The 19,406-nt window shown below is 43.8% G+C and overlaps 1 protein-coding gene across 1 annotated transcript in view; it reads right to left on the bottom strand.

Moving 5' to 3' along the window:
* The window catches only part of GlyRS (glycine--tRNA ligase), a 29,601-nt gene extending 11,064 nt beyond the window's left edge, over window positions 1-18,537 (bottom strand). Inside the window, exons 1-11 of the mRNA XM_075680327.1 lie at window positions 18,241-18,537; window positions 18,031-18,132; window positions 17,511-17,613; window positions 14,161-14,302; window positions 12,340-12,428; window positions 10,854-10,930; window positions 10,152-10,297; window positions 9,560-9,709; window positions 8,476-8,638; window positions 8,224-8,388; window positions 1,110-1,217 (exon numbers count right to left, since the gene is read on the bottom strand). Coding sequence (XP_075536442.1) covers window positions 1,110-1,217; window positions 8,224-8,388; window positions 8,476-8,638; window positions 9,560-9,709; window positions 10,152-10,297; window positions 10,854-10,930; window positions 12,340-12,428; window positions 14,161-14,302; window positions 17,511-17,613; window positions 18,031-18,132; window positions 18,241-18,468 — 1,473 coding nt within the window. The 5' untranslated portion in view covers window positions 18,469-18,537. The remainder of the gene's footprint in view (window positions 1-1,109; window positions 1,218-8,223; window positions 8,389-8,475; window positions 8,639-9,559; window positions 9,710-10,151; window positions 10,298-10,853; window positions 10,931-12,339; window positions 12,429-14,160; window positions 14,303-17,510; window positions 17,614-18,030; window positions 18,133-18,240) is intronic.
* Between the last annotated feature and the right edge of the window lie 869 nt (window positions 18,538-19,406).

Raw genomic sequence — 19,406 nt, 5'->3', positions numbered from 1 at the left:
TGGCAGTGAACGTGACAGCCGCAGTTGCATTCTCAACCGCATGGCTGGGCCGAACGGTGCTACCTGTGGGGGCTGGGACACGTCGGGTGATGGCATTGCAAGCACATTCCTGATGCATTTTCTATGCCGATCCCAGACAAACAGTCCTAACCGGTGATGCCGCAGCGGATGACTGTTTTCCCAGACAAACAGTCCTAACCGGTGATGCCGCAGCGAATGACAGTGTTTTCGATGCATGCAACAGGGCGCACCTTTTTTTTTTATTCAGCAGCTGTGGCACTGCCAAGGCAGCTGCCACTTAGTTAGTTTCCAAGAAAAGCGCATGTGAACTCCACATATTCTGTCGGTGTCTGATGGCTACCATTTGTCCCAGCGTGTTGTAAGCACCCATGTTTGTCGCCACTTCTTTCTCTTAGGAAACGAAAACAGCCGATTACACTCTTTTTTCATATGATTTACACATCTCACTGCATAGAAACTCACTGGCATGACAAACAGGCCTGGCGGGCATGCACAAAGCACACAATAAAAGCAAGAACACTCGCACCACATGAAGATGTCAAGCATGTGCAAACATGCGTGCGGCATGATTTTTGCCCACCAAACACTCCCGCATGTACTGGGAGATCACGTGACCGACTCATCATGATGTAGGCCGAAAGACGTCTATTATCAGGTAATCAGAAAAACTAAGTTTGAATATAAAAAAATTATTTTGTTGAACTTGAGAGTCGGTGACGAAAGATACGGTTTCATGTCATGTGGATGATATCTTTATATTGACGGTAAAAAGTGAAGCCAGCCACGCTTTCGTGACCACTCAGCCCTCATGGCTGATAGTGTGGCCCATAGTGGGACGACTTGTATCATGAAAAGCGCTGGCAGTGTGGAGCGGATGCTTTGTCTGCCTCTCGCTTCAACAAGTCTCAGAAACTCAACCTCCAGCACTAAGCACAAACGAGGACAACATGCACCATCTCAGCGTCCTTAGTCTCTGCACATGCGCAAGGCAGGAGAAAGGAGATATACGCGTGCAAGGATGTTGCTGTTACAGATATCACACGACATATTAGATACAGCAGTGCTAGCACGTGAAGGTAAAAGGATATTGGTTGTGGCAGCGGTTTTTCGGCCACAAGACGCACACCTGTGGCCTTGGTGTGTTGGCTCAAGTCATAGCAGGAACGGTCCGCACAACCGACACACTCGACCCAGCCCTGAGCAGAAAGGCATAAAAAAAGATATTAATATGCATATAGGAAAATGGAAGAAAAGACAGCTGACAGCTGAACTGTATATGCTCACACAGGTGCATCATGTTAAATAATGTAGTCTAGAACAGGTTGCAAATTTCTGTGGTTTAGCAAAGTGTAACTGTTTAGAGGGTCCCGCAACAAAATTTTCAACTTATGTTCAAGACTTCTGACTGAATTTTCATGTACGAGTTAACCCAATCTATTGAATATTATTTAAAGGCACTTAAAATAATAATATATTCATAAATTATGGTTCTTCAATAGCAAAATAGCCAGAGAAGACGTGAAAATGAAAGGCAGGGGGTAACACCGTCCTAAGATTCTTGAACCAGCTAGTCGTGACACAATAAATTTTCAGCCAGCTAACTGGGATCTACTTACTGTTTATCATTGAGGAAGGACTAGGCTACATTCAAAATAACATAGCACGCTTCCAGGCCTTAACCCGTACCAAAGCAAGCCAAATACGAGAAAATCCTATGAAATTCATGACGTAACATTGTTGTACCAGTGCTGAGGTTTCATCAAGAAATACAAGTGTGAGCTTGCCTTCATTTTCTCAACCCAAGTTCTCAGCCCAAGATCCCAAGTAGCTTACCCCATTAACATTTACACGTAACTACCTTTGGGGAACAGTTCAGGTCATGTAATGTGTGGAACACAAATAAATGGGCTTCTTCAAATATCAATTTTCTGGTTCAAAGCAATTCGAAGCAAATACCATATAGACTCGCGTAAGGGCCACACCTTCATTTCACAATTTTGACGAGGTGCAGCCCTTGCACAGGACTGAACCTTTTGGTCAAAATGGTGCCGACACAGCTGGCGTGCTGACGACTTGTGCGCGCACCAGATCTTGAGCACACCCTGGCTCTGGGCATCTAGTAGCGGCATGGGGAAGTACACAGCGCGTGGAAATTCACCAATGTGCACGCACGGTATCGGAGCACCAAACGTGATTGCTTCTCCATTGGTTACCTTTCCCCACAAAATGTTGGCATGACAAATTGGGGGTGCAGCCCCCAATTTGTCATCATAGGTGCAGCACAGGTGCAGCTTTTACACGAGTCTATACGGTAGTGTGAATAGTTGTGGGATTTGCATATACCTATAAAACATATAACTTCTGGCTGTTGTTATATATATAACAACAGCTAGAAGTTGACAAATCCATAAGGGCGGGGGGTGGCTTTACCTGCAGAGATGGAAACAGTTTCCCTTCTGGGAACAGTTTATATTAAAAGTGATGTTCAGATTTTCAGCATTTTCTTATGCCAGCAGTATGGAAAAATCAATAACAAAATTTTCTTCAGAGTTGTAGTTTTGTCTGTTAGAAATTTTGTGATGGTCAAGGCTGCAGGAGTGCTTCACGTTCACCTTTACATATCCCGATGCATGTCATAGATTATCTCGGTGAAGCGTTGCGCACGTGTGGCTGCTCATGCCACCAGTTTGGGCTGCATTGTACAAATTTAACTCGGTGCTTTCTACCAGCAAGTGAGCTTCAACGATTCCATCCACTAAGTGCACAGACAAACTTGGTAGGCATGTTTGCTGTATTTGTCGGCTGGTCCCCTACAGACCCGAGTGCTGCATATAACCCTCAGTTGAAGTCCCACACGCGATCTCAGGTCCGGTCAACGATGACCCATCTGTATTGTAACGTATAGAGAGACACAAACAAAGGGACTACTAATTACGATGTATTTACAAGAGAAGCGCAGCCAGAGACCAAGATGGAAACCAGCTCATGCCAAACCACTATGCCCGTCTTTGTCTTCTTTCGTGCCAGGTCTCTTAAGTGTCTGTTGTATTGGAAGAATATGAGTATATCAGCATAGTGGCAAATTTCTCGTGATTGCTTGCCACCTACCCTGCTCGCTGGCCAGCCATTAATTTTTACTGCAGTTGCACTGCCTTAGCCGATAGGTTTAACGAACACACCTTCACCATGCATCAGCAACCAAAGTTACGGTTTGATGCCCAGCTGATGCAGATGTATTTGCAGTGGCCATGCTGCTCTCAGATATCTAAGAAATTATCTAATCAGTGAACGGGTATGTATGAGACAATTTGAATGGTGCGAACTGTTATTATGGCCATCAGTTTCCAGACATCGTACGGGTGGATCACGTCAAGAAATCAAGCGAGATGCCATACAGCATCTGCAATTTTGGCTGCTGTTACAGTGAAATCTCGATATAACAAACTTCAGGGGACCGCAGTAAATTGTTCATTATTCTGAAAGATTCTTATAGTGAAAGCCCCAAAATTAAGCATTCTGCCCATCAATTCATCAGTTCACAAGTTGTCACCATATGAGCTATCCACCAAAAAGTCGCTGTTAGCTCCTGGCACGTGCTTTTGCTATTTTTCATAGATTCCGCCACCATGCACCTCCGAAGCGCCGTGTAATTTATAAATGACGCGTGTAAAATAGACGATGACGTCGAGAAAACTACCGACAAAAAGGTAGCTCCATGTCGCCTCCAAAGCACAATGTTTCTTGTTTCTTCTCCACATTTCTTGCCACGGACACCACAACTGTCTTGCTTGAGGTGGGCATCTGAACTACTGTATTTACTCACATAATTATCGCACCCCTGAATTCTATAGTCAAAATACAATTTTTTTTCTTTCCCGTGTAATGATCGCACCCTGAACTTGTCGCAATGATATGTCATGTGCTAACTGTCGCGCTTACCATCTGTCGAATGCTACGCGGACTACTCTTGAAGACATACCAAGCGGTCTGCACGCACCCAACATTCTTAAGCAGATGCCAATTTCATTCTTTTCATCACTTTCTGCACTTCCATGAAAAAAAAAAGAAGCTATAACCAAACTTGCCTCGGCTTTATTATTTGTAGGCTTCATAATGGTTTGGGTCAACAACGACAACATAAAGGGCGCCTTTCGATTCTTCTCATCTGCACTCGTGGGCACGCAACGAATCGCGAGCGGCAACCATAGTGGCCATGTTTACACTGATACGTTAGAAGTGTACCCTATTCTTACGCCAACGCTTGTAACGCAGCTAAGATATTCACCCACCCATAGCGGAAATGTGCAATATTAGTGAAGACAAATGCCGCATTTTCTGCAGCATGCCCGCCATGTGTTTCTATGTCACTGGCAGCTAAGCACGCCCATCTCTGTTTCTGTCCCCTCAAAGTGGACATGGCTATGGTATTGTCGCAAACTTGCCGATATTAACGATATTATTCATTACTGATATGGAAGAAACTGTTTCAATGCACGTAATGTACTCACGAGAAGAAAAATAATCGCATTCGGCGCGTTCACCTTCTCCGCCAGCCGCCATTTTTGTTTTGGTGTCCAGCACTAACAGCCGCAGCTGCCTGCTTGTCATCCCGCAGCAAATGCGGGATGAAAAAAGAAAAATTTTTTTTTTTCATGGGAAATTTAACCCGCATAATGATCGCACCCCTAAATTTTCGTCAATTTTTTTTACAGAAAAAGTGCGATCATTATGTGAGTAAATACGGTATGTCAAAGCGCATGCGTGGGTAAACGACATCGTCTGAAAAGTGCAACGTATTACCTTGTGGCATCCCCGCGAGTATGGAGGTTACATGCATTTCAACGCACGCGCAGCTAGTCCAGCCACAGAAGGAAGCACGAAAGAAAGAGGCATAAGCAGAAAGAAGAATGAAAGCGCGACAAAAGTTTGCTATTTTTGTTTGATGTCGCAGCGGCCTGGCAGCGACGACAGTGGGCTCAAACTTACTTAAGATGCAAGCTATCTTTTCAGCCAGCCCCCTCTTCATGGCAAACACTCGCATGGCAGATTCTTCGTTGGCATTGCATATTCTCCGTGCACGGGTGCGGCATCGCTGCAGAAGTCACGGGATGCCTTTTCCATTGCGGGGTGCTGTTCTCGTCACGATGATTGCGTTCATGAGGCTGACGTAATGCGCAGCTTCTGCTACTGTCAGGCCTGAATCGTCCGTGCTGCCACTTTCCGTGTTGTCCTCATCACTGTCGTTAGGCAACACTTTGACAACAACAGAGGCAATGATGGCAAGAAATTATGCGTGGCTCTGCTATTGCAGACACAAGAGACCAGCAGAGCTGGGGGAAGTTAAAGCTTTAAAAAATTCATGCAGTCTTCCTCTGCGAGTTGTTTCGGTTGGGATGGCTTGCCATTTGAGGCGCCCGCCGCAACAGAAGCGATTTGTTGAGACGCCATATGCATTGGTGTCGTGTGCCAGACGCTGCACTGACGTGATGTGGCAGCATTTGCCACACCTTAGCTCTGATGAATGCTAGCTCCGACGTCTTATACCTGGTAGCTTCTTGAAAACCGCTGAAGCGAGCGCGCAGGCTTTTATCGGAGAGCAATGACATCACACCACCTGTGTCCCCGCTGCGCCACTCCTCCTGCCCGACTAGGTTCCACACCCTCGCCACGTCGCTATGCTGCGCGATGCTATTTTTATACTCAGCCCTCACTCCCTCTCAGCTCTGTCTCGTGCAGCTCGGTGAAGCTGCAAACGTCAAGAGGAACCCAGCAAGGCTCCAGTGTAAAAGTCGAACCTCATAGCCGACATCTTTTCGCAGTCGCAGCAGCACTGCCGAACAACTTCTTCGCATTCCAAATGCCCCACACCGTAGTCAACGGTAGATCCCTGTCGCGTGCCAGTGCCAACTTCTTCGTGCCCCGTTCGATAGCATAAATGATGTCCAATTTTTCTTCTATGCTGAACACCCGTTTTTTTATCCAAGCTTTGGCATGACGCGAGTCCTTGCTTGCACGATGCCAAAATGATGTTGATGTCAATGTGGCTTCACGCGCAAACGCACAGGGCATTTGGAGGCCGTTGTTCCGATCTCTGAGGCTTGTTGTTCTGACGGGCTGCCTGACGGGGACAATGCACCGCCGGGGTTGCACGATGAAAAGTGGAAACACTACATGTTAACCGTTCTGTACACAATAAGCTGGTACGAATTATGCGGACACAAAACACATTATGTTCAATGGCTGCTGAGTCGGGGATTTGACTTTACTACGTTTAAAACGACACTACTGCTTAAGGGGGTACGGTTTAACGAGGGTTTACCGTAGTACTGAAATTTCTTTACATTGAAACTATAAGAAGTCAGCAGGGGATTTCTGAAAAGTTTGTTAATGTGGTGTATAATGAAAATTGGTCAGAATTGAATATTGCATATCACAATATTCAACTGAATATTAAACAATACTGAGTATTTGCACAAGCCAACAAACAACTAGTGGTCTCAAAGTTAAAGAATGGGTGCCAAGGAAATGAAATGCAGCTGATGGTGGCAGAGAATTAGGTGGAGCGATTAAATAAGAAAATTCGCAGGAACAAGATGGTGCCGCTTAATACAAAACAAGTGGAGATCACAGGGAGAAAGCTTTGTCTTCTATGCATCAGCTGATGATGACCATGAGATTCAATGCACTTCTCATAAGCTGAACTTTCAATACGAACCACCTTATAACTTTCCTTCCCTTCACATACAGTAAAACCTCGATATATTGAACACGGATATATTGAATTATTGCGTATATCGAACACTTTCTATATACTGAAAAGATTTTGTGCCAAAAAACAACACACACAAGAAAGACGGCGACACCACGGGCACTTGATGCAAGATCACCAACTAGCCCAGCAGTTAACTCTTCTAAAGTAACTTTCTATATCATCTGGAAAATCACATGCATTTTTAATTTTTTATTTCGAACGGGGTCGGACGTAAAACGGATATATCGAACTCCGCCACCCCAGACCAGGTGCGCTCTGATGACAGGCGGCGAGCTTTCCCGCAATACCCTAGAAGATAGCGATGGCGCGAGGGGTGTTCCCGATTGCTCCGCACTATAGCTGGAAGAGGGCGCTGGTTGCACACATCGAAAGTGCAGAGGGCACCATTTGAATGTACCGGCGTACACACGAGGCAGCTTGGCTAGTTCGACAACATCATAGAGTTTCATACTGGCAACATGAACGACGCAATGCATTTGCCGCACTGACTCCTCCTTGGTGCCACACTCTGTGTCTGCCGCGCCTCGCTAGTAATGGCGGTTTGCATCTACAAAGACGCGCAACAGTGCGCGCTCACTGGCTCACTCATAGATGCCACTGACAGTGTTTCAAAATGCTTCGATTGACGGACGCGGAGGTTGCAGCGGAAGTAGCGGCCAAACAAAGATGCTGTCAAGGTTGATCCCGTAAGCACTCATGCTGTCCTGCTCCGGACTTCAACTGAGGCTGTAGGTGCTTTGGCCCTTCTTCACCACCGCTGCGGCACAATAGAAGGTGCCGGCCTATCGCTTGTGGATCATTTAGACTATGTTAAGGACACCGTGGTTAAGCATGCGGCTGCCAGTAAGCAGCAGGCTACACTACTGCAGTACTTTCAGCCACAGAAATAAATACTTTGTGTGAAGCTTCAAATGAGTATTTACTGCGCCACGATTGGGGTGCAATCGGGGATCGTTGTTCCCCCGATCGTGCCCTTTCATTGATTGATTTGTACAAGTTTTTGACACATATTTTACGTGGTCTTATATATCAAATTCTGGCTATGTCGAACTATTTCGTGATCACCGTGCTGTTCAACATATCGAGGTTCGACTGTATATCTAAAAGGCGATCTAGTCCACTTTTAATACCACTGCAGATTTGCTATCTATATAGATTCCACTAGTGTTTAGCAAAGCTGAAGAAAGTTCAGAATTCATACGTCAGTCGCAAGAACAAGTTCTTGAATGGTGCTTTCAGGAAATTGCTAACATTCAGAGAAAAGTACGCAAAATTCACTGCATTTATCCCCTCCCAACACCAATGAAATTAAGCAAAGGATGCCCTCAATGCCTTGCACAGAGGAATGAGACTGGTCAAGTCAAGCTTCAATTGCATCAGGTCACACCATGAAATAAGGGACAGTGAAGGAGGAATAAAACAGCACTCACATAGGATGTCTTGCACTCTGCATCCCAACAGTCGCAGGCATAGTGGGCCATCTCGTTGCTCATGTGCTGCCGGAACCGTAGCCGTGCAGGGTCGACACCCACACGCTCCAGGAATAGCTGAATGCGAGCTAGGAAGTAGCCCAGGGTCTCGTTGGCCACCAAACCCTACGCACAGACATAACTTGGATAAGACATAACTGTCACTAAGGAAGCTCTCACGATGACATGGCCAGCTCATGCCTGTTCTCATACCTTCTCGACTGCATGTCCAATGGTGATCTTCTGTGCAGGCTGGCCATCCATCTGGTTGCAGGCTGAGTAGAGCACCATCTCCAGGTTCTTCACAGACGCAAATTTTGGGTGTGCCTTGTTAGAGGGGTCCACAAAGTGCTCAATCTCAGCCATGGTGAACTCACTGGAGAGAAGGGAGAAGTGGCATTTCCAAAAGCTTGACCGAGTTCTGCTATACTGTTTATCTGTAAAAGCCTAAATACTAGCTACTAGATAAAGTGTGCATGTTTTCTTTTTTTTTTTGTATGAGAATCGCATCAGCCTGCCCAAATTAATGTTACTGCTGTTTATTAGATAAATGTGTTTGCTTTTGCATGTTGTATTACTGCAGAAAAGTCTAGCCTAGCAAAACTGCTGGCATATTTGTCTGTGTACTTAATCCAACGAGTTGCTCTTCATTTCTCGTCAACTAGGTCAGTGGACTTCAGGAAGGTGAGAAGCAGGTGCAAGATGTGCCAATGTAACTTGGCTCCTCTGGGTAGGAAAGCACGGCTGCATTGTTCACAGGATAGCTCAGACAATGCACATGCATACAAGGTGAAGACAACATGGAAACAATGGCCACTAAACAGCCAACTATTAAGCCATACAGTGATGTTGAGAGGTGTGCTCTCATATTCACATGAAAAGAAAATTGCACCAAAGTCACTGAGCCTTAAGGTGTTCCATGAAGCAAAGTTGTCCACAGTGCATGCAATGGTTAACTAAAAGCTGAACTTAACCAAATTGGCTATTGAGCCTTAGTGGTGGCACTTATGAAATAAGGTTGCTGTACATTATCACTTCTCACTTCTAGTGAGCAAGCACCATGTTTGTTTTTTTTCCCCAAGCCCCACCGTAACAACATGAACCTGTATGTGGCAAAAAAATCTCGAGAAACTTCTATATTATCTCATCAGCCAAGTATGCATGGTGACATTTAACATGAGACTGTTCCCTTGATATCTGCCATCGAGGATGGCTCAGAAGTTATGTCGGATAAACTAAGAAATCTCATCCACTAAGCTCCGGTGTTGCCCATATGCCATTTCTAAGGTGGACTCACCGAACTCGAATAAGTCCCGACCGTGGTGAGATCTCATTACGGAAAGCGTTGCCAATTTGAGCGGCAGCAAAGGGTAGCCGACCCTGATTGAACTCGAGCAGGCGCTTGAAGTTCACGAAGATGCCTTGTGCTGTCTCGGGTCGAAGGTACCTGGATAGTGCACGGAACAATTACTGCATGACTGCAAAATGTTGAGGCTCATGCAACAAAAGGAAGTAGGGCCTCTGCCTGCAGGCAATAAGCAGCAGCACAACATTTTGCATAAACAGAAAAAAAAAGTAACATAGCTGTCATGGTTAGAATGTTTCCTTAACACTTTAAACAGTCACAAGTTCAAATGTGAACCACTGCCACACACAAGCCATTTCATTATGAGCATAGGGTTTTGTGCAATTCACAAAGCAGTGCATTTGATAAAAAAAAAAGCATCAATTATCTTCTAGTGAGCTCAGGACAGAAATCAAAGGGCCTTAAACTTCTGTTGTAACAGGAGAGTAGAACTTTATTTATTGAAGAGGCGATGTCTATGTCAAATGGTTACCACACAGTGTCAATGAGAAGCGTAGCAATTTGAAACCAACATGGTACATACCCTTTAACAAGGCCTGAGGGGCCAATGCATGTAGAAAACATGAGGTTGAACTCAATGGCATCGCTGAGATCATTTCCCGTCGTAGGGGACTTGATCGCGAAACGCCGCAGGACAGCATTCATCTCATCTTTAGTCATGCCGTCCAGCTGCAATGAGCACAAACGCACACAGCCTTATTGGACAAAGATAACACACTTGTAACACAATGTAACACCTCAATTACAGCATCTAATTAGTAACTAACTACTATGTGACTCAGTGTTGGTAACTTAGAGAGAAAGTTGTTAAATTTAGTGAATTTTTAGTTGCCTTAGAAACATGCTTGCCTTTCAAGTCTTAGTGACTTTTTGTGATGTATAGAGTGAATGAGTCCAAATTTTTAAACTCTTAACTAGCAGCTAGCCCACAGAAGGTGAAAAGGCCAGGTAATTTTCAGTTCCCACTGACAGCTGAGCTGCCGTGAGTGTCAGGTTTTGCTGTGTTGCCAAAGGATATTGCACTGCTGCGTTTCAATCCCATGCCTAATATTGACTAATTGTCAAATTAAATAATAATAAAAACAAGAGACACAAGCACAACTTGACCTCTGCCTGGTGTCATGAAGATTCTTCTATTCAGGCATTTTACAAAACTCATTTAAAGCACACACTTACTGAACTGCCATTCTTCTTATAATGCAATCAATAAGAAGGCACAGCACACCTTGACAACAATGTCTTCATACTCTGCCTTCTGTTCGGCTGTCGTCTTCTTATCAGCACACAGCTTTTCCAGGTGGGCTGTTCCAGGTCAGCAGCATGGATAAAATTTACATATGCAAATCATCATTTATCATCAATCATAAATTGAACAAAGATAATGATATCGCAAAAACCATGCACTTAATGCATGATCAAGAAAAATTAAATGTAACATAGGTGAGCAGTTGCCACTCAAATCTTTTACAAAGCAATCAGCTGCAAGCTCAGACTTCTGCTATAACACTGCCTGCACAGTATAAAGTTGCCCTAGTATTTTCTGAAGTGGCTTGAAACAGATAAATTGAAAGATCAACTGCGAATGGAAAAAATAACCAATAGGAACATAGCTTTGCTATTTTATTTCAAGGTTGCCACGCACATGCACACATATTCACTCTGCTCTCACTTATTCTGCGTGTGACAAGAGATTAGTCCTGTGCATTATCCTTATGTCTTCCCACTGTGATTGTGACTACAAGCACCATCATCAACCATGCACTGCACATTAAACAGATGATGGAGCAGCTAACTGTCATTGCACACAGCTTTTGCCGATCATGCCGGCTCCACAACATAGCACTGATGCAACTAATGTTGCACAAAAGGTCATTGCTGCTTAGTAAATTAACTCGTTCCTATATTTGCAAGTCCACTTCACGACACTGCACACCAACCTAACTAACGGGAGAATCAAACATCATCCAAATGAAGACCAAGGGTGAACTGCACATGCAGACCTGCCAACCTTGTATTTCAAAAATACTATAGTCGAAGCCAAACAATACTAAAATTTGGAGAGAAATACTAAGGACTGTTTTATTGCTCAAAATGTTGACTGGTTATTAAAAAATTCCCAGACTTTGTTTCATAAGGATGCTGTGAACAGGTACTCTCTCTATAGTTGCAGCAAGAAAGATAAGCGCCACAAATCATCACCATCATCATCATCATCATCCTGGCTATGCCCACTGATGATGATGGGTGTAACGTTAAGGGATAAGAAAAGAGCAGATTGGGTGAGGGAACAAACATGAGTTAACGACATCTTAGTTGAAATCAAGAAAAAGAAATGGGCATGGGCAGGACATGTAATGAGGAGGGAAGATAACCGATGGTCATTAAGGGTTACGGACTGGATTCCAAGGGAAGGGAAGCGTAGCAGGGGCGGCAGAAAGTTAGATTGGCGGATGAGATTAAGAAGTTTGCAGGGACAACATGGCCACAATTAGTACATGACCGGGGTAGTTGGAGAAGTATGGGAGAGGCCTTTGCCCTGCAGTGGGCATAACCAGGCTGATGATGATGACGATGATGTTCCTGCAAACTCACAAAAAAAAGAAATGGTACACTCTTGAACATGTTGCAAGAAACACAAACATGAAAGGTTGCAGTTTAACACAACTAAAGCTTGAAATATGCTAGCGCAGAGACGGAAGAGGAGAAGATACCTTTGATAAGGTGGTCGAGCCTGAAGCATTCACCATTCTTGAGGTCCTTGACCATCAAGTCTGCAAAACGTTCCACGTGCCCGGAAGCCCTGTGTGATAGGAACAGGACCACTTGCAGAGTCTTAAAACACTATTCGACCAGTTCTGGTCTGCTATAAGCTGCTTTTTAATTTCAGTCCATGTATCATGGCAGTAAAGAAATTTTTCAATGATATTGAAAATAGGCCAATTCTGCATCCGGCAGAAAAAAGATATCTGAAGCAGATGCTGTACAGCCCCATTACAATAAGTCAACTGGTAGCTGTAGTAATGAATTCTTACATTAACTGTTGACAGTTACAAAACTTCTTAATGTCATGAGATTTCTGCTGCACACCTCAACCAAGTCTCAATTGGCCAAATCTGTTACACCTACAGACTTGGCCAATCCGCAGAGTGAAAGTGACATCTACAAACACAAATGTTCAGTACAGGTCTCAGAGGCCACACAAGGCCCATCCTAAAGAAAACCATGATTTCCAATGTATTGAAACATGTTTATTGATAAGTTCACGTAGCTTTGCTGTTGTTATGGTTTCCTCAGACCATTGGTGATGTAAGTATACAGTTCTAATCAAAAGTACCCAGGCAACTATGCAGGTGACCCGCACTCTTGCTGGGTCGCCTGTGTGCATTCGTGCCTGAAATACCTTTCATTAGGAGTGATAGATCAGCTCTGGTGTCATGTCCTGCGTGGCACACGCAGCATGCAGTCTGGAGTGATTCAGAAAAGAAGTACAGACCTATTTGCACACACTATCTTATTGACGAGTTTTGCATGCCATGTGGCTTTAACAAGCGTGACAGGGCATGTCCACACTGTATTTGTCTAAATGTGGCAAACACAAAGTATCTCCCATTTAAGATCAAACAGGCACTGTGCCCTGCATACAAAGTGTGTGAAGATATAGCTCACCTAATCTGCACTTGCAGGCTGTATACACTACAAAGACTGGCCTTAATGTCTGCACTTAACATTCACCCACTGTCCTCCTCGGAACCAAAGCACGTCGTTGACCCATGGACTAGCACTGCCTTTGTATCTTGCGCTATGACGACACTTCTGTGTTTTCTTAGACACACCCGCCTCAATGAGGCACTTTAGTCAAGTGTTAAGTACTGCGTTTTGTTTATGTTGTGTATTTTAATTGTGAACTGTGCACATCACTTTATTTTTCACCTTATCCATATGAAGTAGCATGCTAGGCATGCCGCCAGACAAACCTCTCCAGGATCCATTAAATCTCTCTCTCTCTGTTGGGGTGCCTATGCCACTACTGGCTCAATGAAGAGCTGTAAGCAGAACCTAAAAATTTATATACCCACAGGCTGTTACGGCCTTTAAAATGCCACTGGTGCCATACCATGTGACCCAGAGTCAGAACCAATCATGTGTGGCAAAACCTGTACAATAAAATGAAACAGAAAAACCATGACAGAGTCCAATAAAATGACACATTTATAACTAATGCGAAAGTATAGAGAATGGAGTAAGATGAAAGAAAACTTGTCTAGACAAGCTATTCCTTGGTATGCGAACAAAATTGATGCGTTCGCAGTCAGTTCTCCTTGCTGCATCCCGAAGTGCAATGGGGGATGGAGGTTTGAGAATGTATTGTGGTTCCAAAACAAAAATGCTTGAAACTTGCAGTGTAGACACACAAACACTGGACATCAACTTCTACTCTGCTCATCACTAGTGCTTTTGCATTGAAACACAGACCATTCTCAAGCGATAGACCAACAAGTCAGCTTGTTTTTGTTGACAACTGAGGTACCTACTTTAGCACAGGCTCAGGTGTAAGAATGGTGCAGTCCACTTCCAGCATCTGCTCCTCAAGCACGAAGTGGCTCCTCCAGAGGCTGAGCAGCTGTGTCTTCATGGCACAGCCCATGGGGCCAAAGTCGTACTGTCCAGCCACGCCTGTGCGCAACAGGCATGCTTCACTAATACTGGCAGTGTAAATGATAGAGCACATGAGAGAGCTGCACTTAAAGGAGAAACTACTGCACTGAACAAACTTGCGATACCGAAAATGAAGCAGATTAAAGGTTACCCGCCAAAGATGGCTCAGATTGAGTGCCACTGTAATGTGACAATGGTTGTACCAAGTTTAAAAGGCATCTGCAAGCTAGAAATAGCTTAGCTCAAGCAAGATCGTCTTCGTAACGAGCATTGCCACTGCTACATGAAGTACTCTTTCCTTAAGTCATAAGTTCTGACCTGCTATGACAAAGAGCTGACTCACCACAGCACGTCAGCCCACTTACATTTCAAGAGGCAACCTAAAGACAACTAATATTATCTTGATATTCAACCAAGGCATCAAAATTTGATCATTAGCAAGAACTAAAGCCTTGGACAATATACAAGCACAAAATCTTCACTGCGACTTTACTTGACCTGTGTAAGACCTCCAGCAAACTTGCACAACAATTAGTTTGCAAGAAAGGATAATGCTTGACACTGCAAATGCTGCTTATGCATGATCATGCCAAAGAAAATTTACTGTCGTGTGCAAATGTACCTCAGAATTCTTCAAATCGTGATAGGGCATCTCTTGTTGGGACAATTAGCGTCAATTTTTATTTGAAGGAGCCGTGACATGGTCACCCAACTATACTCAGTTTGTCAGTGTAACTGGGAGCAGAGGGCCCAATATGGTTATACACATGAAAAACTGGGTTCTGTGAGCCGATTTTAACCCAAAATTTCAATTTGAAATCTGACTCTAAGCCCCTGCCATCGACAGCGGCTGAGATTTTGATATGGCATCTGTAACATCCCAAGTTATGGGGTTGCTGCTGTGTTATCTGCTCCAAAACTCTGAAACTGTGTACACGCCTTGTCAAGAGAATGCATGCCCACCACTGTGCGAGTGTTCTAGCAGCAATGACTGTGTACAATGTATTCCTCTTCTGTATTTCCATCCCATGTTCAGCTTCCACGGCATACGTTTTGTGAGCTTGTTTGGAAATGTGCCAGATCGACGTTTGACTCCCTTTGCTCTGCATGCTTTGGCATCCAATGACGCAGCAAGGGCACAGCCGATGCATTGTAACAGCAATTATTTCATTCGCCTATTAAGAACACCATAAGCTAAAGCACAAGCGCATTAATGATTTCAGGTTGATCGCCGATAGCAGAGATGCGACTGCGAGAGTGGAATCACATAAAAATCATGCAGAATGTAGCTCATGACATCACACAATCTTGCCAGAATATTGCACAGTTAAGGTGCCATATAACAAAATTAAAATATAATTTATGTGCTGCACCAAACACACACAAATTTTCACAGTTTGCTATGCAAAATTCAGGTTCGAAAATTTAATGTGACTGTCTCTTTAAGGTGCAATTGAATGCCTTAATACTTAAGTAGAAACAACAAATTTGCTACCTGATGCAAAAATTTTGGTCAGAAACAGAGATGAGGTCAGTCTTTTTTTTTGTCATGTGTAACGTGCATGTGTGTAGTGTATCGGATGGCCAGTGGTGTAAAAGGACGACAAAGAATGGTGGGAATCTATGAGCACATAGGGCATGGCACTTTGCCCAAGACCAAGATGATACGGATTCTTGAAGAAAAAGAACCAGACAAGTTTGAAGCACCAAGAAAAAGAGAGCGAGGTTGGACCAGACGCAAGTGCATCGGGCAGAGAAATGATCTGTCAGGCTAAGGGTCTGTGCTCCAGAACTTCTAACAGGCTAAGGCAACCATCTGGGAGATGATCTTGCGGCTTCTCCGCTTTCTGACCTGCACTGTTCTAGGACACACAGGGCTGAATGCAGGCAGAACCTCATCCTCCAGTTCAGCGACACCGTAGCCAAGCTGCGTGCTATTGTTGAATGTCTACAGCGGTCCGTCCACACGCAAGTGACGCCGTAGCTCTGCAACGGTGCCTTGCTTTGCCAGTACCGAGGACCAGTTACAAATTGCCTATTATGCGATCGTTTAACCTTCCTTTGAAAAATTAGCGTAGCATGACTGGTACCATTTGTGTTAGTAGAGTGCTTGTGTGTGAATAGCAATGAATAGTGCACAGAGAACGAGACAGTAAAAACCAGACACACACGAAGAGTACACACATTAACTTTTGTTGGAAGATAGTGCTCGTACTGTTCGTGTGTTTGGTTTTTACTGCCTCGTGCTCTGCACGCTATTCATTGCTATTCAAATCATGCACCAACAAGAACAAAAAATTACGTTGCTACTTGTGTGTGTTCTTTATTTCGTGTTTCTGTTTTAATTAGATGCTTTTGTTTTGTTTTACAACTAGTTTCACTGTCTTTTTCTCCCACTGAGGCTCCATCTCAGAGGTGAACACTTGAGTTTTGTAATTCTACCTATGCATTATGGTAGTCACACTCACGTGCAACTAGCCTGAATGTAACATACCTCTATTGTTCACAGGCTGAGTCTACAGAATTTTAGATTAGGGGGACACAAGCGTTAGGGCCCGCTAGTGCTTGGGGCCCCCAATGCTTGCATCCCCCTCATCTAAAATTCCCTAATACATCATTACCACATCTCATAGTGAAATAAGGTCAGCAGACATCCGAGTTCAATGTTGATTTAAATGTACAGCCTTTGCAAAAAGTTTCAAAGCCATCACAGGACAGAATGAGGTTTTGTTCAACCTTACGGCAGTGATCCTCTAGCAGTTCTGGCTCGAAAGTTCACAACAGTAAACAGAAACATAAAAACTGCTAAACTAACCTAACAGTTTCACAGAGGAACTGGCATGGGATCTGGTGACAGTTCCAGTAATGAATGCAGTGGCTTTGGAAGTTATGACAAAGTGTGTACATGCCACAGATTATTGATTAACTAAAATATAGCTAGACAAATGATACAAGCAAGAAGTAGCCATATGGTTAATGAGACCTTGGGCCAAATTTCATATTAAGCTTCATGAGACACAATGATTCCCCTCTAAGTTGTGATTATGCCAAAAATCTTATGGTAATGAAATGTGCATGAAATAAACATGAACACTCCTACTTGCAGAAGGCCCCTAAAGTATGCACAAAGGCAAGCATGACAGCATTTTATCATATGATTAACACGGACAACAAACGACATGTACAATATTTGTTCATTTTGTTGTAATTTTAAGTGCTGACGTACCTCCGTAAATAGAGAAGGACTGGTCATAGAAGAAGCGCCTTTTTAGAAGATCTTCCATTCGAAGCCTGTCAAAGCCCACTTCAGGAGGTGCCAATTGAAGTTCCTGAACGAGCAAATAAAATACTTGCCATTAGATTGCAAAAAGCACGGACTATCACACTTTGTTCAAAACAGATGCTATTGGTGACGTTCTCCCACGAGCTTCATTTTCACCGACACTTGCCGGTAAAGTCCTAAAATTGTATTTGTGGAGCTCTTGGGGAGCAAGATCTAGACATTGGTCTCAATTACAGGCGTTTTGTAACGGCTCGCCTTAAAAGATCATGACAAATGGTGAAGCAGAAAACCAGCACCGACGACCAGAAGAAAGGATGATGAAATTGTGCCAAACAACAGCTGTCAAACGCCGCAATATGTTTACGTCTACGTCTCGTTAGCAGATTATTAAGTCGGCGCGGAAGACGTAGGCACCAGCTTCATTTGAAAGCTACATGACATCGAAGACTCCAAAACACAACACCTTGTCTTCCAGCACTTTCTTTCTTGCTTTGAGCTCGTTAACAGCTTTCTTGACGTCCAGCTCCGGTGCTCCACTTTCCTTGAGCTTCCGGACCAAGTCTCCCTACAATGAATGAAAATAACGAGAAGCAACCGATAAATTTCCCCGTGACTTGATTAGTAAGACCCATAATAGTAAGTCGCTTAAATTGCGGTAGCACCACGATGTTACCTGTTCTTTGACGGCATTTCTGAGAGGCTCGAGAACCTGGCAAACCTCCGGCGTGGCCATCTTCTGAGCAGCAACCAGCTTCCTGAGACGAACTTTCTTTGTACCCCAGTTGGGAGCGAGTTTCCAGCACACGTGGCACTTCGAGAAGTAGCGGACGAGCGGCCAACGCGACTTCGAGGCTGTAGTACCTACGGTTCCTAAAATACAAGCGAAAGTTCCAAGGATCATTCGCCCCGGACTAGTTTTGCCTCGCACATGTCCGCTCACTCCGCCGGCGCGAAAAATCAAGCAAAAATAAGAATGAAAAGTTTGTCAATCAGATGGACGTCACCAATGACATGTTTCAGATTCGGACGCCCTGAAGTTTTTTTCAGTGCGCCGCCATCTTTTTACATCAAATCAAACAAGTATATTATGTTTGTACAAAGATTTTAGCGATACGTAGTCATACATTAACAACTTTTGTTAATGTTTTGTTGTCACTTCTATTGTTTCTAAATATAGCTTCATCTTAAAATAGCAACGTGGTATCGCTTTTATTTGTACGTCCAGCGCTAGTTTGAAAGTTTTCAACAAGACTTCTAAAAAATGGAAATTTGTACCTTTACAACAGTGCGGATAACTTGCGTTGCAAAACTAGGCAAAGAAAGCCAAACAAGCATTCAACGTGAAACGCGTCAAACCATAGAGAAAGAGCGAAAACTGTACACACAAAGCTGGCTGAAGCCATTGAAACTTCCGGCACGCATTCTACTACTCTATACGGTATATACATTCACTACAAGGACCTCCGAAACATGACGTCTAAGACGCGACTCCCGCTTTTAAAATCACTTCCGCTACATTCAACTAGTAAAAGCATAGCCTTTAAGATTTGTATCTTAATCAAAAAAACGTCATCCTAAAACACGCGAATTTGGACACTGCTTATAAATATTTGTTACCTTAAAAATTTACTATGCACTTTTTTTGTTCCAAGACGTATTTTTTGGAAGCATTGTTTTGAAATATTTTCTTTTCGTATCTGCGCATGTGCTGATGTAATCTCGGAGGCCACAAAAGTTTATCATTTGTTGTTGAAAGTTTTTGAGAGATGGCGTTGCATTCGCTGGTAGTCTTGGCAGTTTCGGTTTCGTAACTTGAAATGACGGAATATATACGAAGCT

The sequence above is a fragment of the Dermacentor variabilis genome, chromosome 2 (genome assembly GCF_050947875.1).
Source record: "Dermacentor variabilis isolate Ectoservices chromosome 2, ASM5094787v1, whole genome shotgun sequence".
NCBI lineage: Eukaryota > Metazoa > Arthropoda > Arachnida > Ixodida > Ixodidae > Dermacentor > Dermacentor variabilis.
This window is presented reverse-complemented; position numbering and strand designations above follow the sequence as displayed.